Source organism: Hibiscus syriacus, unplaced genomic scaffold, assembly GCF_006381635.1.
Source record: "Hibiscus syriacus cultivar Baekdansim isolate YM2019G1 unplaced genomic scaffold, ASM638163v2 tig00110833_pilon, whole genome shotgun sequence".
Taxonomy (NCBI): Eukaryota; Viridiplantae; Streptophyta; class Magnoliopsida; order Malvales; family Malvaceae; genus Hibiscus; species Hibiscus syriacus.
The window spans coordinates 1747277-1765434 of record NW_024062884.1 but is presented as its reverse complement, the minus strand read 5'-3'; the positions used below and the strand labels follow the sequence as shown (position 1 = coordinate 1765434).

Below are 18158 nucleotides of genomic sequence, written 5' to 3'. Positions count from 1 at the left end.
TAGTCTATATGGCTTTTAAGGAACGAAGCGGTTTTTAAGGGCAAAAAGTTTGATGGTTTGCAGCTGGCACTTGTGACCAAATACCGTTTAGCTTGCTTCCTGAAGGCTAATTTCCTTCAGTCTTTTAGTGTGGAGAGTTTGGCAGCTGATTTATCAGTTGCAAAGGATTCTGCTCTCCGGTTGAGAGCTTCGGCCAGTCATTTGGCTTGGATTCCTCCTTCGGTTGGAACTTTAAAGTTTAATGTAGATGGTTCTATGAAGGCTGGCGGAAGCGGAGGAGGAATTGGTGGGATTCTTAGAGACTAGGAGGGTTATGGTTTAGCTTCTTTTCGGCTCCAATTGGGGGAGCATCTCCGGTGCAGGCTGAAATCTTGGCTTTAGAGTATGCGGTCAATTTTTTTACTGGCTCAGTTTGGTATAAGTCAGCTGCTCTCGGCGTTGAATGTACTGAATCTATTGTGAATGGGTGAGAAAGCCATTGTCTATTCCACCGGAATGGGCAGAGGTCCTTCGGCCGGTTGCCAAGTCTGTTCATAGGGAAAAATTTGTTCTGAAGTACATTCCAAGGGGTCGTAATGCGACAGCAGACCAGCTGGCTAAATTGGCTTCAGGATATCCCCTGGCTGAAGTGTTTCTTTGATTTTTGGTTTTTTTGTTGTTGATTTTCCTGGTTGTAGTGCATGGATGGTTTGTTTATTTTGTGCTCATAGGGAGCTGTTTAGAAGGGTTTGGTTGAATATGATAGTAGTTTTTGGTTGCATTGTTCCACTGCTCAAACGCACTCTTTTTCTTCACTTAGAGTTAGGAAGGTTTTTTAACGAGACTTTGAGTAGTGTGGTACTTCCTTTTTTGATTAATAAAGTACTATTTTCAAAAAAAAAGATGTGATTTTCAATAATATACATTTAAATATTAAAATAACCAAAATTGATACTTTATGTACTAAACGTGTCATTTACCCTAAATAATAATATGGATGACTTGATAGCTTCATTTTAGAAGTATGATGATTCTTTTCAAATAAAACAAAAGGACTTGAGTATATCTATAAATACAACATTTATACAACAAATCAAGAATTACAGTATTCCCAAATCACCTAAATTGATTCTGTCCCTTTAAAACCAATTAAAATAGAGAAACTTTCCTGGGATGGGTAAATTAGAAAGGGTTGCCAAAATCTTACCCATCTCTAAATGCCATCAAAACAACAGCTTTACCAATGCAAATGCACTGATCCATGCTTAAATGTTGTATGCCATGCATCACTGATCCATTCTTAAATGTCCAGCTTATCAAGGTTGACCTGGCTTGCAGAATTCTGGATGAGTTCCTTCCTTACATCCACCTGCAAAGCACAACAAAAGTAGCTTATTATCTAAGGTTATCGCTACTATGGATAAATGTGACTAAATTAATCGAATAAAGGATGCACTTTGCAGTTTGTTTGGAGATCCTTTCGGCCTCAACGAAATCCGGATTTCCATACGGTGGTCGTGCTTACAAGAGTGGGGCAAGAAATACACCCACCATTAATAGGCTCAGTATGTGCTCTTTTGGTGAACGTCAAAAGAGAACATTAATAGTTGTGCTTCATTCATCGTAAATAAACGATCGATGAACGAGATAAGCAACCTACGTACCCGAGCACCCATAAGGGATGAAAACACTCTATTAGATTCAGCTGCATCTTCAACCACTAATTGCTTCAATAGCCTTCGTTCGGGGTCCATCGTTGTTTCCCACAGCTGAGCAGGCATCATCTCGCCCAAGCCTGCATCACATGCATTGCAACCAATTAAAAGATACAATCAATGCTGAATACCATACTTCTAAATGGGATATATATATGAAAGCTGGGTGTTCATTTCAAATTATTGTTTAATATTGCTATATTATGCATCTATTATTAAAAAAAGGCATAATGCCAAAATTAGCCCCCCAACGTTTACCAAAATGGTCATTTTGGAACCTATTCTTTTTTTTTTTGAGATTTTTTGGCACCCAACATCTAATTTTAGGGCAAAAAGGTCTCTACCGTTTAACTAAATAGTCACTTTGACCCATATTCTTTTATTCTTAAGCATTTTGACCCACCAACATTTCATTTTAGGGTAAAAGAGCCCCTATTTTGGAGCCTTAACCATTTGTTAATTAATAGTCCATCCATTGAGGAGCCTTTTTGCCCCAAAATGCTCTAAAAAAACGAATAGGAGCCAAGATGACCATATTGGTAAACATTGGGGGCTAATTTTGGTATCATGCCTAAAAAAAGGAAAAGATAGCATGTAAGCATATTGCAGCTTTCTTTATTTTTTAGTGACTCCATTATATTCTCAAAATGTAACTATCTTCATGTTTTTTTTTTAAATATTTACTGTTAAATGTTATCCCATATCTGTTGAGTATTGAGATTCTGTGGCCTTATATTAAAATTGAACCCTCGACCTATTGCCAATTGGTTTTAGGTTATATGGATATCGGAGCTCAGGTTCAGCTATGTTGTTCTTCCTGCCTAAACCTAACGCTAGGTTGACGACCCCCGGTGAAGATGTTCACAAGTAGCCTACAGTGTCATTCCACATCTGTTAAGTATTTAGTTTCCTACGGTATAATATTAAAGTAAAACCCGGTGCCGAAAGAGGAAGAACTCCTATATAATGTGCATGTCTGTCCCTACTATGTCGTATAATTTGATCTTCTCGACAACTTTCTTGCTAATGCAAAAAGTAAAAAAGAAAGTTCTATAATTACCGATAACTATCTTGACATGAGGTTTAATGAATTGTAATGAACTCTACACAAATGCAATTAAGAAAACTTCGAAATTAAAATAATTTCATCGAAGTCGAACAAAAAAAGATTATTAAGAAGAAAGCACACAACTAAGAGATTAACGTTAATCACATAATACAAAAAGGAAGAGATAGAAGGAGATTTTTATCCTTGCCTTTGAATCTCTGAATGTTGTAAGATGCATTATGTGGGAACAAACTCAGGGCCTTTTTAAGGTCTGCATCATCATAACAATAGTGTACTTGTTTTCCCCTTTCAACCTGATAAGAGTAGCAAACCAAGAGAGAGAATATATAAGCAAACTATCGAATAGATTAGATTCTCGGAATCCAGTGTAATCGTCGACAAACCTTGTAAAGAGGTGGAACACCAACATAAATGCAACCTGCATCAAATAAGGCTCTCTGCAAAGATCACAGGGATGTCAATTTGTTTTATCATTGTACCCACAAAATTGTGACAACTTTTACCACTGTACCTGATATCTGAAGAAAAATGTCAGCAGCAGTGTTCGGATATGAGCGCCATCTACATCAGCATCTGTTAAGATAATGATCTTATGATACCGTAGGTTTTCTATTTTAAAATCCTCTCCCTGTGATCAAAAAGATACAATACATGATATTATCAACAACTTCAAAAATGAAATTGAGTCTATTTTAATGAGACCTGCTATTCTTATAAAAAAAATTGAGCAGAATAACGACAAATAAGTACCTTCACCCCAAGTCCAAGACCAAGAATCAAGTTCTGAATTTCTTCATTTTTGTACATTGCTGCCTCATCCTTCCTTTCAATATTCAAAACTTTACCCCTCAGGGGAAGGATAGCCTGCAACAACACATTTTCAGACTAAAATGTCGGATATAAATCTAATAACGACAACAGTAAAATAAGATGCCAATGTTCACAGAATAAAAAACCCACGCATAAAAGGGCACCATTTAATCAGTCAGTAAAATATCATTTGGTTAACTAAAGTATAAAATCATACTAAGTGACTACTTCCTAAACCATCTTAAAATAATACCGTATGCCACAAAGCACCTAAGCTTCTAGAATTACCATATGCCACAAAACATATCATGTATTTTGAGTAATTTGCATTGTGGTACATTAAAATCCACAAAAAGACATAACTATGGTAGCATGCTAGAGAAGACATGATATAAAGAATGCTATGCTGAAATGCTTTTTACCATGTAATAACATAACTTAAAGAAAGTAGGACTTGGGTGAAAATAAAGCATAGCCTAAGCTATGACCATAAAAAATATTCAAAAACTAAATTTGTCCCACCAGAAATGTTATTTTAACAAACAGCTATCAAGCAACAATGATGATGATTTTGTTTGGACTTGCAGAAAATCAATGGTACCTTCCTCTTCCCTTCATTCTTTTGTTGTTAGACAACAACTATTATCTTTTCCTTTCCTACTCGTTCTATTCTATATTATTACTTCACTTTCTTCTACGCACTTCCTTTTGATGCACTCAAAATCATCAAGGAACATTAAAAATCTCTCTCTCCTCTTTCCATTCCTACCCATTCTTCTAAATTATTACTTCTGTCTTCTACTTACTTCAATTAGCTACCAATTGGTTCAGTTTAAAGTACTGCCATTTTCATATGTTCCAGAAAACTTTTAAAATATTTATAAAAATGTGTACTAAAATGATATAATAGCAAATTAAAAAACTTGGTTAGCAGATGAAAACATTTGCATAATAATACCACTCTCATGATAGCATCAATTGGATAGCATCTGCTCCTATAAGCATCATGACTATCCTATTGCCAACACATACGACAGATTTCATAAGCAAAGTTCTCCCACCACACTACATATTTTCTTCATATTAATAGCTATGACCATTAAAAGTTAGTTTCTGCAAGAAAAAACATGTTCCATCAACTCCAAAAAAGAAATGCTTAAATAATTGATTAATTGAAGCCTAATACCAGAAACAACTAAAGAATTTTCCAACATGTTTCAAGAAATTGCCTGATAACTAAATTACACCCATTCTACCCAACTACCACGGAGAAATATTACCTGAAAGCGCCTATCACGGCCTTGCTTAGCACTGCCACCAGCTGAGTCTCCTTCAACTATGAAAATCTCTATATGCATGAAACCATATAATAAATTTTAGATGCTCATACGCAGCAGATCAGAATGCACTATCATTTCTTTTGAAGCCAACAGGAACGAACAATGTAGAATTCAGACAATGAAAAATAGAGTCACACATAATCCCTCAACTGGCATATTTCTATTCTCTGCCAACTAATTTTAAAATCTGGAATACCAGCTTTCAATCAGTGAAAAATCATCCTATTTACTTATATAGCAATTAGCCCCCCAGGAAATTAAGAAAAACTATCATCATCGTTATAAGCACAGATAAATAAGAGAGCATTAAAAAAACGTAAGGACAGAAACTCTAACCTTAGATCTAAGAGTAGATCTTGAAAGTCAAATTTAATGATTATTAAAATAAATAAGATAAAAGAGTAAAAAGAGGTATTGCTATCTACCCTCAGTATAAACCCCATAATAGCATTGATTAAAAGATAGGGTATGACTTATGGGCTAGAGAGTTCGAAACTTAGAAGGGTATAGAAAGACAGAAACAAGAAAGTAAATCTAGACAGTGTGGAAAGGAAAATAGCTTAGTTGCAATAAAGATGTACAATTACAGTTATATAAAATTTAAAATAAAATAAAACAATTAATCTAGTGGAAAGAGATGCTAGATCCATTAAACCATGTCCAGAGTTCAAATCCATTAAATCCTAGTTTTGTGGGAGGGTCACCCTCATAATAGGGCTCTTTAATACCCAACCCAGACTAGTCGATCAATAGCTCGGATATCGGTGGTTATAGCAGAACTGAATACCTTTTTTAATAATAATTTTCAGTTTTACTTATTATTTTTGCAATTGCACATTAAGAATCCTCCCACAGTTCAAGCAACAAAAAATTATACCTTAATATAACCTCAGCAAAAATATTCATAAACTTCAACTTTTGCTCAATATTCCTTTTTTGTTCTATTAAACCGGGGTAAGTACAAGACATTATCTGTTCAAAGATAACTATCAACCATTTGACATTGAACGCTCACACCTCTGACATTCTTGGTGCTCGAACTCGGAATCTCAAGGAATAATAACAATTCTTTTACCACTTAGATTACTCGGTTCGTGCTCAATATTCATATTGAAAATATAGAATGGTACAAAAACCATTCAAAAGGGAAAAAGTTCATAAAAAGTATATATGCAACAAATCGTGTAAAGATGTTAGGAGCAAGAAAATAATGACAGAAAAACCTTCAGTGAAGAGGATTTGAAGAACGTTTTACCCTGAACTAAAAATAGAATAGAAGCTATTTCCTTTACTTGATTAAGGAATTGCAGGAAAAAACATCATTAAAACACAACATTTAGAATTGAAACCAGGTTAAACCCAAAAAGTGACCTTTACACATTTTACAATTGCTATAAGTAGCATATACAGAGCCCAGTAAGAAGACTCCAAAATGGTTGAACCAAGGGAGAAATATAACTACAACCACAACACAATTAATATGGGAAAATTTCTATTAAAGAAAACCTCATAATGATCCAAATGCTCACGTACCATGTAAGTCGGATAATATTTTAAACTAAAGCAAAACTTACCAGATTCTTCTGGATTTGTGGATGAACAATCAGCCAGTTTTCCAGGAAGTGATGACGACTTTAACACACTCTTTTGCCGGACTAATTCCCTTGCTCTCTTAGCTGCAAGAGCTGCCTGGTTGCAAAACAACATCCATGAGAATATCATTGTTATGTAGTTAGTTCCAGCAGACATAGAGCCCTTAGACAAGATAACTAGTGAATCAATAACAGAGTCAAAAGAAAGTTTATAACATATCTAAAAGGTACCTTGAAAGCATTTAATGACTTGGAAAGAATTGAATCAAGTACATCTGGATGCAACTCCAAATATTCAGTAAGAAATTCTTGAACAGATTGATCAACGATTTTCCGCACCTCAGGATTTCCCAATCTTGTCTTTTAGAGATAAATGAAAATTCATCAAGTCATTATAACAGCAATGTAGGACATGCATCGGATCCAACGTATCAAGAGATTCACTATACAAGAATAATAGTATGACATGCATGATATGCAAATAATACCTTAGTTTGTCCTTCAAATTCTGGATTTGAAACTTTCACAGAAATAATGCATGTCAGCCCCTCCCTTACATGTTCACCACTTAAGCTAATATCCTTATCCTGAGAGATACAGAAGATGATCAAGATAGCATAGATCACAAGTACTTCAAACCATCCATGGGAAAAATAATGGTTAAACTTGAATCAACAACATCAGAAACACATTGAAAGTATTTAAAGTTCTTTAATTATGACGGAAAAGAGTGATTTAACTACTTTTTCCTTAGACCTTAAAAGCACATGAATAGAGATTTGCAACTTAAATGGCTTTTTGACAAGGAGCAGGACAAAGGTGATTCTGCATGAAAAGGTGTGGTTGAAGGTTTATATGATGAAAGCTTTTCAGAGAATATTTTGAACCAGCTTTTTTTTTTTTTTTGATAGAAATATTTTGAACCAGCTCAATATTTCAAAATAAACATGGTCCTTGTAAATCCTTTTTCTTAGAATATGGGATAAATAATGCAAGTTAGTAGTCACCATAACAAAGAAGAAAACTGTTCTAAAGGAAAAAATAAAATAATTCAACAAAAGGTGAGCAAGAACAGAGAAACTTCTAAAATAGAAAGTATGAATAGAAATACCTTGACAAGCTTAGACTTTTTTCCAAGGTTATTGAGAGTTCTAGTCAATGAAGCTTTAACGCCTTCTATATGTGTGCCACCATCAATGGTTCGTATGCTATTGGCATAACCCAACATTGTATCTGAATATGCATCCGAACACCTAGTATAGTTTAACAAACCAACCAAATCACTTGGATTATTAAACCAATAATACATAAACAGTACATGATAGAAAATTAGACACCAAATACATCTGAAACTGTAGGTTACACTAAATCGGAGCTAGAATAAAGGGTAGATAGGTTGAATCTTAAAAGTACCCTGCCGGGTACGGGTAACTATGTTAAGTTAATTACGTATCAAAAAAATTGTGCTACTCTATTCGATGGATCAGGAACAGTCGAAAAAAACCAGATCAGTATGGTATCTCTTTGAATCCTGAATAAGCATAGCATTTCTAGTCGAACCTGCCCAACACAACTTTTTTTTATAGGAATAGGAGGCCTCATTAAAAAACTCCCTTTTAGTTGGCTCTTGTGAAAGAGGCAACTAGCGGAAGGAGGAAAAGAGTGCCTCATTTTATTAATAACCCATAATTACATAAGATACAGCTTACATAATAAACATCCCTACATAAAATACATAACACTACAACAACATAACACAACACCTCAACCAATCCCCTCTGTTGCTAGCTTGTCTGCTTCCCAATTACAACTCCTTGGAATCCAATTAATAATAAAACCCCTAGCAGATACATAGACCCCAATTTCCTCAACCAAGGAACTAAAAAACGTTGGGGCAGAAATAGGTATCAAGATCCAATCCACTGCTTTCCTGCAATCACTCTCAAGGATAAGTCTTCCCTTCATTGCCCACTCCGATGAAAAAAATACATTAATTTCCACAGCCATAGAGAAAGAGGTTAAAATAGAGCAGTTGGAATCTTTCAAAACTCCTCCAATTCCTCCCTGCAGCCCATCCCCTCTCACCGCCCCATCAACATTGAATTTAAAGAAATCATGAGGGGGCGGAGACCAACAAATAACCTTCTTCTTCTTAGATAGCTTAGTATGGATTTTGTCCGCAAGCGATGGATCCCCTATTAATAAATCAGCCTGAATATTAACAAGAGGGAATTTAGCTAAAAACCATTTAGCCAGCCTAAATTTGGTTATAAAGAACAGAGATGAGCTATCAAAATTCTAGTTTTCAAATACCACCGAATTCCTCGCTTTCCATAGTGACCAGAAAACTACTCCAGGGATAAACTTCCAGATGGTAGAGTACTCCCTAATATAAGACCAAGAACAAAGTAGTGAAGCAGGATCTTGGAGCAAAACTGTAGAAATATCCCAAAACTTTATGAATCTATTCCACAGCTCCATTACAACCGAACAAGATACAAAAAGATGTTGAATTGATTCCTCAAAATTATGATATAATGGACACTGGACATTTTCCAGATTAACTCCTGTCTTCTTAAGTTCCACTCTAACAGCCACTTTCCTATGAGAAATCTGCCATAGGAAAGTTTCCACTCTAGGAGGTACCAAACCAGACCAAACCCACTTCTTCCACTGAAAATTATCTCCATTTCTGCTTGAAAGAGCCATTCGGCATGAATTAACAGAGAACAAACCATCACCATTCCCCGACCACCCAAGGAAATCATCTACTGATTCAGACAGGCGAATATTATCAATCAAAAGCATTAATGACATCCACTGATCCAATTCCCAGTCACATAAGTTCCTCCTTAACTGAATGTCCCAAACCCAACCATTATTTTCAAAGCACCCAACACAACTAAGAAGAACCGAACCTGACAGACACATCTTTTTCCTTTTGGGAGGGTACTCCGAGTAATGGGTACCTCGTAGGACCTCGACCCACCTATTCGGGTCTTGTATGGATATGCAGGAAGGGGTGCTCCTAGGTGTGTGTAAGGATTGTGTTTGTTCGCGAGAATGGATTCCTCGTCAAGTCAGTTTGGGGGTTGTGGACACACTTGCGCGAATTCGGGTAACGGCTACAAGGGAGAAATCGAGACGAAATTATACCCGACCAGGGATGGACGTAAACTCGTACCAACACCATTAAATGTAACAATTCTAAATTCCATCAAATAAACTCCCCAGTAAATACATGAAAGGTATGAATTTAGTAATGTCAGGTGTCACTAATTCTTCAAGGGTAAATAAACAGAATTTATAATGTCTAAAATGTACGGCAGCACAGATAATATTTCTTTATCATGAAAAGGACAATTTGAATGCATGTGAATATCATACTAAGTGGTTAGTAGTTTACCACTGAAGAGCAACATCAATTGTGGTTCCATCTTTTTGTCTGCTGAAACATAGCACATCATGAAGTGGTTTCTGAATCAAAGAACCAGCAGTTACCAATATAAAATATCATCGGAATGCAAAATTTCATATATAGATCCAAGCATTTTAGATTGTAAAACCAGAATACACTTGCAAAAATACAACTCTGTGCAGATGTCACAGACAAACTGCAAATCTAGATTTCTCATTTACCTACTTTTATTTTACCAGTAATTTTTGCAGCAGACAATAAATTACTAATCCCAAAGAAAGCTTAGTTTCCAAGCCATAACTTGAATCCCCATTCTGGGACAAAAAAGCAGGTCCAGGAATACAAAATTTCCATCATGCAAGTGTCTCATTCATGATTTTATCCTATTATATTGGAGCCTCTAAAGCTGAAAGATTGGAAATCCATGTATAACATATGCACTGCTCACCAGACTGAATAAAATATATCATTATGGGCTTGCCTATTAGCAAGTGTCAAAACCTATAATGGCTGCAATCCAAACCATTACCATCATTTTGGTGTTGCATGAATCACTTTATATAAATAAATATAAATATATATATATATATATAACAGGATGAGAACGTGAGAAAATAGCATAGAAGCAAAAAAAGGAAAAGAAAGGGAGGAGAGAAGCAAGGAACATTACATAAATAGAGAAGGAAGAACCAATGGAAATGAGAAGAGAGACAAGAAAAGACAAAAGCACAAACCTTATCGGCATTTAGCCATTTCACATATTCGAACAGCCCACCAGCAAAGAAATATTCATTATAAAGGCTCTTTTCCGGATCATTATCCTCTTTTCTAAGCGTGATAGTAAGCTGCAACGATCAATTAGAAAAAGCAAGCTATAACACCACTACACCAGAAGGTAAAATCTCAGATTTATACTACATTAAGGAAGTAGATAGACCAGAAAATTCCTAAAATGATATCCATTTTGTTTTTGGCCTATACAACGCAAGGTCAAAAAATTAATGGAAAGTGTTATGGGGATTGATCCTAACATAGTGACCTAACTAAATGTGAAGAATTTACCTTAGGGTTCAAGAAAGCAAGTTCTCTAATTCGTCCAGCAAGAGTATTGTAGTCAAACTCAATTGCCGTAGTAAATACTGTGTTAAGTTAAACCAAAAAAATATATTAAATCATAAAAATCTGATTATTATAAATAAATAGGAGCTCAAAAAACCAGGCATACTTTTATTGTCAGGCCAAAACTGAATGCACGTCCCTTGACGATCCCTTGATTCAGTTGAAAGAACATGACAAGTTAGTGTCGTTACAGGCTTCCCACGTGAATATTTTTGCTGGTATTCCATTCCATCTCTCCAAACAGTGACTTCTAATGCCTGCAAAAAAAGGGATGGTCAACTTAAAATAAGTGATCATCAACTCCGGCAAAACCTTAATTTTGATTTGGTAAGAAATAATTGTCACCAGAACAAAATATCGTATACACCCTTGAATACAAACATTGATGTTCTAAATTAAGATTTATGCATAAAATATGAATGCAAATGAAGTGTAAACTACATTGTATCATAACCTGAGCAGAGTACATATCATGTTTGAGGGCATAGGAAGTAACAAAAGAAAAAATTAATAAATAAATTAAAAGAGAAAAAGTAAAGTTGATGACCCATAGCCAAGAGACCCAAATATAAACCAAGTTAGTCAAAAGCAAGGTACAATTGAGACTATGCCTGGGGTCATCTTCGACTCCCCAAAAAGCATTCACTGAGAAATATTAGACCAGATTTTGTCAGTAAATAAACATTTTAGAGAATAAACATATATCTTGTATGATAAATAGATATTATGGTACAGCCATAAGCTCCAAATTTCACTGTAAATGGATTTTAGTTTTTTAATAAAATAGGTGAGGTCTCATTAAAAAACCCCTTCGTAACCGTCGAAATACCGAAAGGTGTCACAACGGACATTGGAAGGAGGAAAAGAGTACATCAATCTACAAGTATTATAAGACTCAAATGATGTAAATGAAACAAACAAAGAAAAGATCCATGTTGGACACCCTGTTAGCAGCCTATCATTCATTTCTCCAAAGTAGAAGAAAATAATAAATCAAGGTGATGAAAAGACAATAAGTACATAAAGGAGAAGTGTCCTCTAATCTTTTCCAAATTTTTGTCAGATTTCATTGTTTTAGCCTTTTAATTAGAGAGTTGTGCTCTCATGTATGAGCACCATTTCTGTAATTGATCACAAAGTTGGCAGTTAACTTCATCCCCTCCACCCACCCAACCCCCCAAAGAAAAAAAAACTTCTATTTTGTTTCTCTTTTTGGGGTTTCTTTGGCATTTTCCAGAACCCAAATCGTCTAAGAGCATAGATGAGAGACTAGGCCTATCCAACATTTGACAACTGATATAACCATAAAAAAGAACTAGAAAAAACCAGAAATGAGGAAATTATAAAATTTAAAAAATTATTCATACCTCAGATAAGGCATTAACAACAGATAAACCCACACCATGCAAGCCACCAGAGACACTATAACCACTACTTAGACCACCAAACTTGCCACCTGCGTGTAAGACCTGCAGGATAAGAAGAATATGCAACTCAGATTTCCATCAGTCAAAGTAACCATTAATATCATACTACTTTTGTTATACAATTCATGCAAATTTACGAAAATCAAAGAATTTGATTGAATATTTTGAAAACCTTCGGGAAGCTGTATTTCTCACAATTCCTTCACCAAATATACCATATATTTTTATGAAAATTTAGGAAAAAATAATATTAAACAAATAAGTTTTGGTAGAAATTAACTCAAATTTCCATCATTCAAAGTAATCGTCAAGATTAGACTATTACAATTATACAATTCATGCAAATTTTCTAAAAGCAAAGAATTTGATTCAATATTTTGAAGACATTCCAGATAGTGTATTTCTGATTCTCACAATACCTTCAAAAAATATACGATGTACTTTTATGACAATCTAGGAAAAAGAAATATTAAGTGAAAGTCTAAAGCCATTCCAATTGATTAGAAGGTTATACAATGAGACAAAAATGGAAACGGAGAACTATAAGAAAGCAAAAATACACATAGCACCCTAAGGAAAAAAATACCAAAGCACGGTCTCAACATTCCTGCAAATCAGATATGCAAGACCTAGCCATGCGAACAAACTTCGCATAAAAAACTACTGGACAAAGGAGAGTGCTTTATTTATATATGCGACTTTCATGAAGAAGATTCTCAGAAACCTCAATATGAAAAAAGAGGACTATATGGTTGTTTATGCTTTTTTTTACCGTCAACACTGTTTCCAGGGCAGATTTCTTTGTGACAGGATGCAAATCAGTTGGAATCTGCAATTCATAAGCGCTACCACATTAAAAGCAACAGAAAAACACATTAATAGCAGACAGAAATAAAAGATAGCTTTCATCCATAATATTATGAAGAAAAACAATTGAAATGGTCTGCACTGGAAACACAGTATGGTCAATGAGTAAGTTTAGGTCATATATACGAAAATTATGACAAGAAAATTCTTATCGACCATTTGTGTAATTCACATCTTAAGATAATGTACTGAGCATGAATCGGTGATATAAAGATACTGACTACAAAAAGAGTTATGCTGCACCCCAAAATTAAATTCACAGGAAAGAAAATCTTAAAACACATTCCACAACAATACAATACTAAATAACAGCATTTCTAGCAGTAAAATAACAGAAGTTACATACTCCTCGGCCATTATCACTTATGCTCACAGAACCATCTGAATGTAAAATAACATCTATTCGTGATGCAAAACCTGCTTGAGCCTCATCAACAGCATTATCCAATATCTCGTATACCTAATAGGAAGAAGTAAAATCAAACGTGTCAATGAATTTTATCAAAATTATCCAAAAAAAAAGGGAAAAAAAGGAGAAATGAATTACCAAGTGGTGCAAACCACGAGGACCTGTACTTCCTATATACATTCCGGGTCTTTTTCTAACAGGGTCCAATCCTTCCAAAACCTAATGATATTACAAGACATTCCTTAGAACCAAAACTACAACAACGTAAAGGCATCATCAAGTCCAAATTAAAGAACATAAAAAAATATTACTTTCTTTCAAAATTACCTGAATTTGCTCGGAGTTATAAGCTGCTGAGCTTTTGCTTCCACTAATAGCTTCGGTTGTGAAACTAAGGCCATAAATGCCCTTGGAGTAAGTACATGTTGAACTGGAAACCTGCAAATGCTATTCAATGCAAAGTTTGTCCTGCAAAATCAGTGACAAATTGAAAACGAAACATAAAAATTAAAACAAAACCCGTATTAACAAGTCACACAAATATTTGAAAAATGAAATATCTTCCCATTATCAGTAAAATCATAAATAAGAAGAAAAAAAACAAGCTTTTTCTTCTCAAGCTGAATCAAAAGACAAAACTCTTGTGTGAATTCTGAGTATTTAAAGTAAGAACTGAATAAAGTTCAAAATGCCCATTCTGTTTTCAGCTTTCGAAAACCCAACTTTGCTTCTTTCCCACTAAGCAATGAAAAAAAAATGGGTGAAACCAGAGAAAAGAAAAGTAAAAACCTGGGATGGAAGAAGATGGAATAACGAGGAAAGGAGGCGAGGGAATGAAAAGAAGGAGAATGTAGAAAGAAAGGAGAGCGAGAAGCCATGAGACGAAGAGGAAGGTGAAGAAGACGAGGATAAAGATATCGAGGAAGAAGCTCCATTAAACAGCAACACTTTGGGTTTTAGTGGGACTCTCGGTCTCTTTCTTCAATTTTTGGCTGCACGCGTAATGTGTTAAATCCTAAAAACCTAGGGTTAGTCTAAGGGAAAAAATAAGGTTGGTTAATATTTTTAGAGATAACTGAATTTTTATTATGTTTGCGTTTTATCTATTTTCTATTGATTTTATAAATTATAATTTATGTTTATTTTTATTTAATTAAGATTCGGTCATTTTTATTTTTCTTTAATTAATATGTGTTTACTACAGGTTAATTGTCGATTGGGTCGGAATAATTTTTTAGAAAATATGTTTATGTTAGATCATTATTTGAGTTTAGAATAAAAAATACTTGACGTAACCCAAAAATTAATGTAAATTTATATTATATATATATTTACAATAATAACCCTTTATATATTATTTTTTTCAATTAGATCCATATTTTTTTGAATAAAATAATATTTTTATAAATATATTTATTTAAGGTTGGGTTCCGGTCGGTTGAAGTCATTCCTAAACTCGGATTAGTTCAAGTTTTGGGTGGATGGTATATCTTTTTGGATCGGATCAAGTTGATCAAAAATAAAACCCATGCCCATCCCTATATATGTCCCCATAAACAATTTCTTCATCCCTTACTCCACACCGCCCATTAATAGAAAAATTATAAAAAACTATTTGATGTTCTAGGGACCAAATAACTATTTGTATAGTTTATCCTTTTTAATTTTATATATTCATCGTGACACGTTAGTAATCTGTAAAAAAAGCTACCGAGTTAACTCTCAATGACAATATCTTAATTAAATAAAAACGAAAGCGACAATATCTTAATTAAATGAAAACAAAAGTTACTAACAGAACATTGAAAAACCATGTAACAACCCGGAAAAATTTAGAATAATATTAAATTGAAATTGGAGGTTAATTGTGAAAATTAGTAAATTTTTTGGACTAAATTGAAATATTTTAAAACTTGGAGCTTGTTTTAGAGTTAAAGGAAATTCAGGGACCAAACCCTAAATTTATCCTAAAAGTGTCGGTAGCTTTGGTGATTTAAGCGTGTTTCTGGTTTCAAATCAGAAACCACAAATGTTAAATTGCTTAAGTTTTTCTCCTCCGTACCCTTACTTCCAAGTCCGATTCCGACGCCGTTCGACGTCCAATCGTAAAATTGAAACCACTGTTGTGTTCATCATCAAGCGAGTAACAAACCCTTCAAATTAATTGAAGTGAAACGTTGCCAAACGTCGGGAATTTTCAGTCAAAGCATCGTCGTTTTTTTTAGCTCTATCGCCGGGAAAAACTTAAATTCACCGCCGATCGTTGTTCCGTTTACGACACCTCCTGCATCATCGTGTTCCTTGTATCGTTGCGAGTCCGCCGGTGTCAACCTTGTTCGCCATCGACGGCGGCGCGTGAGGAGGTGGAGCAGTCAAAGATTCGGCCGAGTTGAAATACGAGCTCTCCGCCGTTCAAAAATTTGAACCGATCGTTGTAAGTATCTCGAAATCGCTCAAAATAATTTTTAGAAATTTTTTCGGGAATTTTCCGACACCGTGGCACTGTTAACGCGCCGCACGCGCCGCCGCAGGGAGAGTGAGCTGCTGGAAAACCGGTTTGACCAGTTTTGAACCGGTTTGACCGGTTCGAACCGGTTTGACCGGTCTGAATCGGTTTGACCGGTCTGAACCGGGTTGACCCGACCCGACTGTTGACCCGACCCGACCGTTGACCCGACCCGACCGTTGACCGTTAACTTTCTTTGACTAAAACTTAAAATGGCTTTGACCGACCCTTAAACGACCGTAAATCTTTTCCGAGTATACCTATCCTGATAGTTTTCGACATGCCAAATCCATTTCCACAGTCCGTTTCGCCAAATTCAAACCCGAAGGTCTCCAAATCGACGGTCAAAGTGGTTGACTTTGACTTTGACCAAGAATCTGAATTTCTGAAAAGTCATACTTTATATTTTTCGACGTCTTGATTTCGTTTCCGCAATCCGTTTGGCCAAATTCAGACTCGAAATACCCCAAATTGATAGTCAAACTCGAAAAATGCTTATATACTTAAGAAGACTAGCTTTGAACAATTAAATAGGATTTGAGACTGATAAATATTATTGTTTGAAGGTACAAGAGACTCTCCGGATCGTACGAAAGCTCGACCCAGCTCTTCTAGATCAGTTAAACCATGTGTGCCAGTATTCACCCGTTCGAAAATTGTAGCAGAGCGTGGTGAAACCAGCAATCAGTAAATTTGCTATTTGAACCTATTGTCGAGGTGTGTTCCCTACTTATTATTGAACTGTTTTATTGGTTTTAATATGTGGTACACCGAATTCAATGGCTATTGTTTTATGGATGCACCAATTTAATGTGACAATTTATGGAATATGGCTGCTATCTAATTTTGTTTTGAAATGGTATATGATTACCATGTTTTTGGATTTATGGAATTTATGTCACGGTGCAATTGAATTTTGGAATTGAAATACGATGGAATAGCTCTGATCAAGCTAACTGGGCCTAATGTGACTCTTGAGGGCCCCAAGATGTTTCATTAGGTCGGCTTTCCTTTGATGTGTGCTTAGGGTAAGCTATATGGACTTATTGACTTGGGCTTAAGGATACAAGCTTCATAGCCTATCCTTAAGTTGGCTTTCTTTTTGCTATGTGCATAAAGTAAGCTATATGGAAAATACTTTTGGGAACTACTGATGGTGTACCAGAAAAAGGGTTTAAACTATGATTTTCAAAAAGTTAAACTCTTTTACGAATTGTGAGATTACTGGACTATGATTTGTACCTATGGTGATTTTATGGAAATGTTGGGACACACTGAGCCTAGCTCACCTTTTGAAAATGTTTTCCCCTTTCAGATACTGTTGGTTAGATACCTTGGTTCGAGCACTTGGAGGATCAACATATCTCTTGAAGTAAATCAAATTATAATGTTTTTATCTGGCAAGTTGACTTTATTTTGGTGACATGGACCTTATTTTAAAATATCGGATTTTATAATGATAACTCTTTTGCTAATACTGCTCGGTTTATTGTGATATTGAATTTGAAGACGTGTTTTAAATTAAATTATTATTTATTGGTACTATATTTACGAGTTAGATTTTGATAGCATAATTTGTTTATAATTTCATGTTATTTATAATGTGATTTTATATTGATGGAATAACGGTTTCGAAAAATGTCTTTAATAATCATAATGTGATCCACTAGACTTAGTCGAAACGCATAGGCCGGGTCTAGGGGTTACATTTATTGGTATCAGAGCTTTTGGTTTTTAACCCTCGGACTGTGTATGAGTCCACATTGAAAATACGGTTTTGAAATATTTTACAAAACGGGTTACTAAGGCCATGTCACAAAATTATTAAGATTTTTAACTGTGTTCGAGACTTCAAGTGCTGATCTAACCTTAAGTTTCATCTTCTGGAGTAAACTTGAGATCAATCG

General features: G+C 35.0%; 1 protein-coding gene across 1 annotated transcript; it reads right to left on the bottom strand.

Annotated features, from left to right (window-relative positions):
• Positions 1-1047: 1047 nt before the first annotated feature.
• LOC120143041 (DNA gyrase subunit B, chloroplastic/mitochondrial-like) lies at positions 1048-14695 on the bottom strand. Its single transcript, XM_039157464.1, is given in 22 exon segments — positions 1048-1348; positions 1644-1774; positions 2951-3056; positions 3147-3200; positions 3275-3391; positions 3514-3627; positions 4854-4921; positions 6488-6602; positions 6737-6865; positions 6994-7092; positions 7617-7758; positions 9912-9982; positions 10658-10768; positions 10986-11062; positions 11149-11299; positions 12410-12511; positions 13242-13298; positions 13683-13796; positions 13884-13964; positions 14073-14140; positions 14143-14213; positions 14535-14695. Coding segments are annotated over 22 exon segments (2193 nt in total). The 5' UTR covers positions 14681-14695; the 3' UTR covers positions 1048-1279.
• Positions 14696-18158: the final 3463 nt, after the last annotated feature.